This window comes from Lethenteron reissneri, chromosome 10 (assembly GCF_015708825.2).
Source record: "Lethenteron reissneri isolate LAM-NWPU_2019-01 chromosome 10, ASM1570882v1, whole genome shotgun sequence".
Taxonomy (NCBI): Eukaryota; Metazoa; Chordata; class Hyperoartia; order Petromyzontiformes; family Petromyzontidae; genus Lethenteron; species Lethenteron reissneri.
In genome coordinates this window covers 1,110,674-1,120,784 of record NC_083788.1, presented here as the reverse complement: position 1 = coordinate 1,120,784, position 10,111 = coordinate 1,110,674, and the positions used below count along the sequence as shown (strand labels likewise).

General features: G+C 56.2%; 1 protein-coding gene across 3 annotated transcripts in view; it reads left to right on the top strand.

Annotated features, from left to right (window-relative positions):
• The first annotated feature begins 1,195 nt into the window (after nt 1-1,195).
• ENPP2 (ectonucleotide pyrophosphatase/phosphodiesterase 2) overlaps nt 1,196-10,111 on the top strand; it is a 49,069-nt gene continuing 40,153 nt past the window's right edge. The window contains exons 1-4 of one of the 3 annotated variants that reach the window (XM_061549187.1): nt 1,196-1,217; nt 6,620-6,686; nt 8,087-8,218; nt 9,299-9,424. In XM_061549187.1, the coding sequence (XP_061405171.1) occupies nt 1,197-1,217; nt 6,620-6,686; nt 8,087-8,218; nt 9,299-9,424 (346 nt within the window). In that variant the 5' untranslated portion in view covers nt 1,196. Of the gene's footprint in view, nt 1,218-1,456; nt 1,614-5,931; nt 5,954-6,619; nt 6,687-8,086; nt 8,219-9,298; nt 9,425-10,111 lie in introns of those variants that run through there. The other 2 variants (XM_061549186.1, XM_061549188.1) reach the window with 2 other exon arrangements.

Below are 10,111 nucleotides of genomic sequence, written 5' to 3'. Positions count from 1 at the left end.
GCTGCCTGCGTGTGCCGTGGGTGCGAGCAGCTGTGTGGTGGGAGAAGGAGGGAGGGAGGGTGGTGCGGGGGTGCATCAGGAGCGAGTGTTGTGAGAAGAAGCGCTGTGTGTGGCGTGACAGGAGCGGTGAGTGAGTGAGGAGTGGGTGGCTGGGTTCGTGAGAGAGAGAGTGGGTAGCCGTTGTGGGTGACCGAGTGAGCGTGTGGGTGACCGAGTGAGCGTGTGGGTGACCGAGTGAGCGTGTGGGTGACCGAGTGAGCGTGTGGGTGGGTAGTGGCGTGGGTGACCGAGTGGGCGTGTGGGTGGCTGAGTGAGTGAGTGTGTGGATAGTGGCGTGGGTGGATGGCTGAGTGAGTGGGTAGTCGTGTGGTGGCTGAGTGAGTAAGTGTGTGGGTAGTCGTGTGTGTGGGTGGCTGAGTGAGTGTGTGTGTGGGTAGTCGTGTGGGTGAGTGGCTGAGTGAGTGTGTGTGTGGGCGGGTGGCTGAGTGAGTGTGTGTGGGTAGTCGTGTGGGTGGGTGGTGAGTGTGTGGGTAGTCGTGTGTGTGGGTGGCTGAGTGAGTGTGTGGGTGAGTGGCTGAGTGAGTGGCTGAGTGAGTGTGTGTGTGGGCGGGTGGCTGAGTCAGTGTGTGTGTTGGTGAGTGGCTGAGTGTGTGTGTGGGTGAGCGGCTGAGTGAGTGAGTGTGTGGGTAGTCGTGTGGGTGAGTGGCTGAGTGAGTGTGTGTGTGGGTAGTCGTGTGGGTGAGCGGCTGAGTGAGTGTGTGTGTGGGTAGTCGTGTGGGTGAGTGGCTGAGTGAGTGTGTGTGGGTAGTCGTGTGGGTGAGTGGCTGAGTGAGTGTGTGTGGTGGTCGTGTGGGTGAGTGGCTGAGTGAGTGTGTGTGTGGGTAGTCGTGTGGGTGAGTGGCTGAGTGAGTGTGTGTGTGGGTGGTCGTGTGGGTGAGTGGCTGAGTGAGTGTGTGTGGGTGGTCGTGTGGGCGGGTGGCTGAGTCCGGTACGAGCCACGGCGCCACGCGTCTACCTCTGTCCGTCTCCACGGTCGCTGACATTTTTCGTGGCGACGTGAAATATTGAACCGGCCACTGTGACTCACCGCTCGCTGCTGGGTCATCACCCCACCCCCCGGCACCCACCCGCCCTCTCAGCGAAGAGGCGACTTCGAACGAGCGCACGAGGAGAGAGAGGAGAGCTGCCGTCATGGGATGTTGAGCGTGATCCTACAGGTAAATGCAACGTACAATCCACTCGCTCGCTGCCGGCACCACCACCACCAACCACGACTACTACGGCGATCCTCGCTCCCATCGCTCCACGTCATCGTGGTCGCGCTCCACAGCGCTGAGCGGGGCAGCGGGCGTGGGGTTGGCACGAGCTGACACGAGCGGCCACAGCCACGCGGAGGCGAGAGGGGAAATATGATTGAGTTTCCCTCCCCGGGTCGCCGGGTAGACTTGCGTGTGGGTGGCATGCGACGATAATGAGCTCGTTAAAGCGTCGTAAAAGCGAGGGGTTTGGACTGCACTGGACGTGGGTCTCGCTGCGTTCGGCAAAGGGTAACGAGACCGGGCCCGCATCATCCGGACGGACCTTACCTAATCCGCGAATTCAATTTACAAAAGGTAATTGCGCCACGTGTGCGTGTGTACTTAAGTCTGATGTGTGTGTGCGGGGAGCGGTGGTGGAGTGGTTAGCGCTACGCTGCGCTATGAAGCCCGCAACCCGAGTTCGATTCCTGCTCACGGCCACACCGGTGACGATTATTTGAACCGGTCCTGGGTCGCCCCTAACTCGACTCAGCCTCAAATGAGTACCTGGTGCGTAAACATCTCCACTGGGGAGACAAAGGCGGTCGGGCGTGGTGCTGGCCACCCATCCCATCGTGTACCGTTCCTGCCTTCATAGGTGCTCGCTAACAGCACTTGTCCCAACAATCTGTTGATTCTTTACGGGGGATCTTTGTTGTCGTTGTGTGTGTGCGTGTTTAAATGTTCTAATCCGCGGGAGGATTAGTGAGCGAAAGACGTTCATTATGATGCCTTTTGTGTGCCGACTGATCTGAAACACAGACGATTCCTTGGGGGTGCTTGCACTGCCGTGCCTAAAGGGCTTGATTGAATCCGTGTGGTGTGTAGCTTTATAAAACGCATGTATAGTCATATACTCATGTCACTCCACTGCCGAGTGACGGCCTTCCACCCCGCGAGTCGTCCCCTCGTCATGGCTGATCGTTTGGCCATATTTCGCCACGCCGGTCAGTGCGGGGTGGTGAATGTTTCGTGGTGGACGGGGTGGAGGGAAAGGCCGCAGTTTGCGGGTCAGAAATCACTCGCCACTGATGTCTCTCTCGAGCCGCCGCGGACAAGAATTTAACCCCCCTCGCCCCCGGGTGCATTGTGGCGCAACGCGCTAACCACTGCGCCACCGCTCCCGTCGTGTTCCGTGCGTTGGCAGACGTGGATAACGCCGTGGTGTCCGTAGTAACCGGTTAACGAGTTCTGTCGTAACCGGTTAACGGGGACCGCAGCCACCCCGGGCTACACGACTCACAAGAGCTCGTGGCGCCACGGTGGCTAGCAGATGTTAACTACCTCTCGCGGTATGCAGGAGGTCGTGGGTTCGATATCGCGACCCTGACGCCTGCTGCTGTGTATTTCGAGTTCGCGTGGATTTTTCACCGGGACCTCCGGATTTTCCCTTCACACTTAGAAACACGCGTTTAGAGTATTTGACTGCTGCTATAACTTTCCACGCGATGGTGACGACGATAAGCCCACTTCGTTGGGCTACCATCTGTGATGGCCAGGGTCGCTTCTGCAAAAAGTGCCACATCGCTCAGTGGGGCCTTACCTGGTACAATAACAAACAAATAGTTACGTTCGCAGTTGCTGACTTTGATGTTCGAGCCAAATCGGGACACACACAGGACGCAACTGCGTGGTGTTCACCAACCGACAATCCCAATTGTTGAAACGTCACCTGCACATCGCTCAATTGGGATGCCACAGCAGCAGCAGCGGTAGCAGCAACATCGCTCCGTACTGCTGCCAGAGGCTGGCAGGACCCTCCTGAAGAAAGTCACGAGACTCAGTGAGGCTTTCCTGGGTCAACAAGCGGATTGATAAGCATGGCTCCATCACGAACTCTCAAACCTCAACTAAAACTCGTTTTTATTTTATCAGCTAAGGCCCCGCTGAACTACTATAGAAGCGACACTGGTTATCACAAATGATAGCTCAACGAAGTGGGCTTATCATCATCATCATGACGTGGACATTTATAACAGTAGCAAAATACTCTAAAACGCGTCATGCCGATACTACATGTGGAGGGGAAAAACCGGATAACCCGGAGAAAAATCCACGCAACCACGGGAGAGAGAGAGAGAGACACGCAAACTCCAAATATACAGCAGCAGGTGTCAGCGTCCGGTTATCGAACCCACAAACTCCTGCATACCCGGCGAGGTAGTTAACATCTCCTAGCGACCGTGATGATGATGAGAAGAATGACACGCAATCTCAAAATATACAGCCAGCCGTCAGGGTTGGGATATCAATCCCACGACCTCCTGCATACCAGGCGAGGTAGTTAACATCTCCTAGCCACCGTGATGATGATAATGATGGCAGAGAGAAAGTGACACGCAATGTCAAAATATACAGCAGCAGCCGTCAGGGTCGGGATATCGATCCCACGATCTCCTGCATACCAGGCGAGGTAGTTAACATTCCCCTAGCCACCGCGGCGCCCGTGTGACACCATGGTCCTGTCATACCGTCAAACGCAATGTTTGAGATATTGGGGCCACATTCTGAGTGCTAGAGAGTTGATCGACTTACACAGAGAACCATGAACTTACACAAAGAGCCATGAACTTACACAGAGAACCATGGACTTACACAGAGAGCCATGGACTTACACAGAGAACCATGGACTTACACAGAGAACCATGAACTTACATAGAGAACCATGGACTTACACAGAGAACCATGGACTTACACAGAGAACCATGAACTTACATAGAGAACCATGGACTTACACAGAGAACCATGGACTTACACAGAGAACCATGAACTTACATAGAGAACCATGGACTTACACAGAGAACCATGGACTTACGGAGTATCCACACTCACACGCGAGTCTCAGACTCAAATGATCGCCAGGCGGTGTGCGATGTGCTGTGTGGTTTGCTGTGTGTATGTGATGTGTGCTGTATGCGGTGTGTACTGTGTGGTGTGTACTATGTGATGTGTGTGTGCTGTGTTTGATGTGTGTATGTAATATGTGTGTGGTGTGAAGTGTGCTGTGTACTATGTGATGTGTGTGTGATGTGTGGTTTGTACTGTGTGATGTGTGTGCTGTGTGTGCGGTGTGATACGTGCTGTGTGTGCTGTGTGTTTGGTGTGATGTGTGTGCTGTGTGTGGTGTGCTGTGTGGTTTGTACTGTGTGATGTGTGTGCTGTGTGTGTTGTGTGTGCTGTGTGTTTGGTGTGATGCGTGCTGTGTGTGATGGTGTGCTGTGTGATGTGTGTTTGGTGTGATGTGTTTGGTGTGCTGTGTGTGATGTGTGTGCTGTGTGTGATGTGTGTTTGGTGTGCTGTGTGTGCTGTGTGTGATGTGTGTTTGGTGTGATGTGTGTGCTGTGTGATGTGTTTGGTGTGATGTGTTTTGGTGATGTGTGTGCTGTGTGTGATGTGTGTTTGGTGTGCTGTGTGTGATGTGTGTTTGGTGTGCTGTGTGTGCTGTGTGTGATGTGTGTTTGGTGTGATGTGTGTTTGGTGTGATGTGTGTGCTGTGTGTTTGGTGTGATGCGTGCTGTGTGTGCTGTGTGTGCTGTGTATGATGTGTGTGCTGTGTGTGATGTGTGTGCTGTGTGTTTGGTATGCTGTGTGTGATGTGTGTGCTGTGTGTGATGTGTGTGTTGTGTGTGATGTGTGTTTGGTGTGATGTGTGTACTGTGTGTGCTGTGTGTTTGGCGTGATGCGTGCTGTGTGTGCTGTGTGTTGTGTGTGATGTGTGTGCTATGTGTGCTGTGTTTGGTGTGTTGTGTGTTTGGTGTACTGTGTGCTGTGTGTGCTGTGTGTGTTGTGGTGCTGTGTGTGTTGTGTGTTTGGTGTGTTGTGTGTGTTGTGTGTTTGGTGTGATGCGTGCTATGTGTGATGTGCGCTGTTGGTAGCGGTCGTGGTTATCGCGCTTGGCCACGACATCGACCATCCGAATTCGATTCCCGCCCACGGCCAACACCAGTGACGATGATCTGAATTGGTCCTGGGCCTCCCCTAGGGCGACTCAACCTCAAATGAGTACCCATGCGGTTGTAAAAAAACAATGCCACTGGGGAGACAAAGGTGGCCGGGCGTGGTTGTGGCAACCCACCCCCTGGTGTGCCGTGCTAGCCTTCATAGGTGCTCGCTAAAAGGCACTTGCCCCTACAGTCTGTTAAGGCTATACGGGGGGAGCTTTGTCTTTGTATATGTGAATATGCTGTGTTGTGGTTTTGCTGTGTCATGTGTGTGTGTATGTGATGTTGCTGTGTGTATGTGTTGTGTTGATGTGTTGTGTATGTGATGTGTATGTCTGGACAAAGTCCCATCGGTGAGCTCCTCCGGCAGGCAAGGATGCATTGGCTGGGTCATGTAGCCCGCATGCCCAGCCACCGCATGCCTAACAGCTTTTGTTCGGCGGATCGTGATGGGGCTAAACGAGCGCCGGCACGGGCTAGAGAAGAGATGGAGTGATGTGGTACAGGAGGACGTGGAGCTGAGTGGACTTGCCGATGACTGGTACCAGCGATGTCAAGATCGGCCTCAGTGGAGGAGGCTCGTGAAGGACGCTACTGGGCAGTTGGAGGCAGTCGCCCTCAAACAACAACGGAGGGCGGAGGAGCGACGCTCACAACAACGAGCGGAGTGCCGGGTGGCTAAAGCACAGCAAGTTGGCACAGTAGGGGGCACAGGTTGGTGCATCAGCCAGTCATCTGGGTCATCTGGGTCATCTCAGTCAGTCGACCCGTGGCACCTGCTGGGTTTTCCCCCGTGACCTCCTGCCAGCGGGCGTTCGACACTTCACGTGGCCTCAACGTTGCACCTAGCCTGGCACAAGCGTCGTGGTGACGTCACCGACACTTAGTGGCGAATGGCGGTTGTTGTGTATATGTGCTGTGTGCTGTGTGTATGTTATGTGTGCTGTGTGTATGTGATGTGTGTATGTGATGTGTGGCTGTGTGTATGTTATGTGTGCTGTGTGTATGTGATGTGTGCTGTGTGTATGTGCTGTGTGTATGTGATGTGTGCTGTGTGTATGTTATGTGTGCTGTGTGTATGTTATGTGTGCTGTGTGTATGTGATGTGTGACTGTGTGTATGTGATGTGTGCTGTGTGTATGTTATGTGTGCTGTGTGTATGTGATGTGTGTATGTGATGTGTGTATGTTATATGTGCTGTGTGTATGTGATGTGTGCTGTGTGTATGTGATGTGTGTACAGTACTTGCTCGTGTACTGCATTTGTACTGTACGCACCGTGAGAACCGTTGCGTACTTTACACGCACGTACTGTACGCGCACACCGCACTGTACTCACTGTACGTGTACTGTACTCGCACTGTACGTGCACTGTATGCAGATGGCTGCGCTATGGACCGGCGTCGCGAGCGGAATGAGCCTCCCCAGCATCCTCAACCGCTCCCAGGGTAACCATGGCAACCGCAATAACCACCCTTACCCCTCCCATAGTAACCACGGTAACCACCCTTACCCCTTCCATAGTAACCACGGTAACCACCCTTACCCCTCCCATAGTAACCGCGATAACCACCCTTCCCTCTCCCACAGTAACCACGGTTACCATCCTTACCCCTCCATAGTTACCGCGATAACCACCCTTTCCTCTTCCACAGTAACCATGGAACCATCTTTACCCTTGCCATAATAACCACGGTAACCACCCTTACCCCTCCCATAGTAACCGCGATAACCACCCTTCCCTCTCCCACAGTAACCACGGTTACCATCCTTACCCCTCCCATAGTTACCCGCGATAACCACCCTTTCCTCTTCCACAGTAACCATGGTAACCATCTTTACCCTTGCCATAATAACCACGGTAACCACCCTTACCCCTCCCATAGTAACCGCAGTTACCACCCTTGTACCTCCCACGTTAACCATCCTCAACACGAGCATGGCACTTGCATTTAACAGTGATGGCAGTCGACAGATCTTTGTGAATCTACTGCATGCGAGGGGGCCCCCCCAGCGGAAGCTGCCACTGCGCGGCACCCGACCCGAGTTACGATTCTCGCTCACGGCCACCAACACCGATGTGTCGTAGTAAACATCGCCACTGGGGAGACAAAGGTGGCCGGGCGTGGTGCGTGCCACCCACCCGCTCGTGTGCCGTGCCGGCCTTCGTAGGTGCTCGCTAACCGCACTTGCCCCAACAGTCTCTTAGAGGCTACACGGGGGATCTTTGTCTTTCATCCCACCCGAGTCGTTGTCGGTGGAATTCTTCGATTCGGGCAAATTCTGGGACCATGGACGCCAGTGGCTCACGGTCGCCGACCCCTGCAAACGACATTCGCCGGGATCTTTAGACGCCCGGTGACGATTCTTTGAACCGGTCCTGGGCCTCCGCTAGGTCGACTGAGCCTCAAACGAGTAGCTGGTGCGGTGGGTAGCAAACATTGCCACTGGGAAGACAAAGGCAGCCGCAGTATTAACCAAGGGGGCCGGCCACCAGGGGTGGGAACGCGAACCCCCTGCGTTGAGTGGGCGCAGGGCTGCACTTGACGATTAAAAAACCTGCAAGCAGCGGGAGTAGAGCGGTGGCGGTGGTGGCGGCGGTGGTGGTGGCGGTGGTGGCAGTGGCGGTGATGATGGTGGTGGTGGCGGTGGTGGCAGTGGCGGTGGTGGTGGTGGTGGCGGTGGTGGTGGCGGCGGTAGTGGCGGTGGCGGTGGTGGTGGTGGCGGCGGTGGTGGTGGCGGTGGTGGCAGTGGCGGTGGTGGTGGCGGTGGTGGTGGCGGCGGTGGTGGCGGTGGTGGTGGCCACCGCGTACTGACGGCGCCGCGTGTGGGCCACGTGTGGGCCCAGGGTCGACCTCGTCGTGCAGGGAGCGCTGCTTCGAGGTGACCCCCAGCGCCGAGGACGCGTGCAGCTGCGACGCGCTCTGCATCGCCTACAACACGTGCTGCGCCGACTTCAACGAGCTGTGCATCCAGCCAGGTGCTCTGCCGCACCGCATGCACACACCGTGCCGCACACACCACACACATACACACACACACCACACACACACACCACACACACACACCGCAGACACACCATGCCGCACACACCACACACATACACACACACACCACACACACACACCACACACACACACCGCAGACACACCATGCCGCACACACACCACACACACCGTGCCGCACACACACCACACACACACCACACTCACATCGTACACACCACACACACACCGTGCTGCACTCACACACCGTGCCGCACACACACCACAAATACCGTGCCGTACACACACCACACCACACACACTGTGCCGCACTCACACCACACCACACACACACACATACACCGTGCCGCACACACACCGCACCGTGCCACACACACACACCATGCTGCACACACACCGCGTACACACCGCGCCCCACACACACCGCACGCACCTCACACGCCTTCTCTCATCCCATCTCATGACGACGACGACCTGCTGCTGCTGCATTGGGTTCCCAGCCGTACCGATTTTGCCCTAAATCCGCTTGTGCATCACGGTCACTCGCACCTCTGATGAGCGCGGTTGGCTATGTACGGCGCGAAAGAAGTTCTCGAATCTACACCAGCGACCAGTGAATAATGCTGCACCCGGCACACCGCATACAGCACACCTTTGGCTACTACTCGTCACGTGCCACTTACTGCAGCATATCTGCAACCAGGAGAACATTCTGAGAAACTCTGTGAATCACTTCCAATCGACGAGCGTGTGAGCCTCCCCTTGCTGTGTGCTTGGTAGGGCTCCATCACTCGCTCTCTCCGTCACTCGTCCTTTCACTCACTCCCCTGCTCGCTCCACAGCTCACTCACTCACTCTCCCGCACTCGCTCCCTCGCTCGCTCACCATCGTTCCATCGCACACTCCAGCGCTCGCTCGCTCACTCACTCGCTCCCTCCCTCGCTCATTCCTTCACTCACTCTCCCGCTCCTCTGCTCCCTCACTCGTTCCTTCACTTGCCCCCCTGCTCACTCGCTCCCTCGCTCATTCCCCTTCTCCCCCGCTCGCTCGTGCAGGCTACGCGTGGAACTGCGTCAAGTCGCGCTGTGGGGAGAAGCGCACCAACCAGACGTACTGCAACTGCGCGGACGACTGCCTCGAGCACAGAGACTGCTGCACCAACTACAACGTCGTCTGCAAAGGTGCGTCCCTTCGACCCCCCCCCCCCCCACACCGCGCGCCACGCCTGATGATGACGACGAACGACGGACGAGCGAGCTCTCGGCACATCCGCTCGGCGGTTCCCCGCGACGCCGTCACGCTCGGCGACATCGCTCGGCGACATCGCTCGGTGGTTCCCCATGACACCGTTACGCTAGGCACATCCGCTCAGCGCCGCCGCCACACGCTCGCCGTGCGTGTCACGTCACCGCCGGTGGTGGTGGTGACACTCGCAGCAAGGGTGGTGCCTGAGTTCGACTCCCGACTCTGTGCGGAGGACGTTGTGTTCCCTCTCCTCCCCCCGCCGGTCTACATGGGTTTGCTCCGGCTTCTCCGGGTTTCCTCCCACGAACAAAACCACGCGCAGGTCGGACTGCTGTTGGACTAGTGACATCCCGATGCAGAACGATCACCTCCACGGGACTCAGTTAGGGTCACAAAGATCCCTGCCCGTGTAGCCTGTGACAGACTGTTGAGGCAAGCGCTGTTAGCGGCGAGTAGCAGCACCTGTGACGGTACACGAGGGGGGTGGGTGGGTGGCCAGCATCCATGCCCGGCCGCCTTTGTCTCCTTAAGCGGCGATGTTTACACACGCCCGGCCACGGGTCATGCTGAAACATGACCTGCAAATCACTCGCCCGGCGATGTTTACACTGCACCAGGCACTC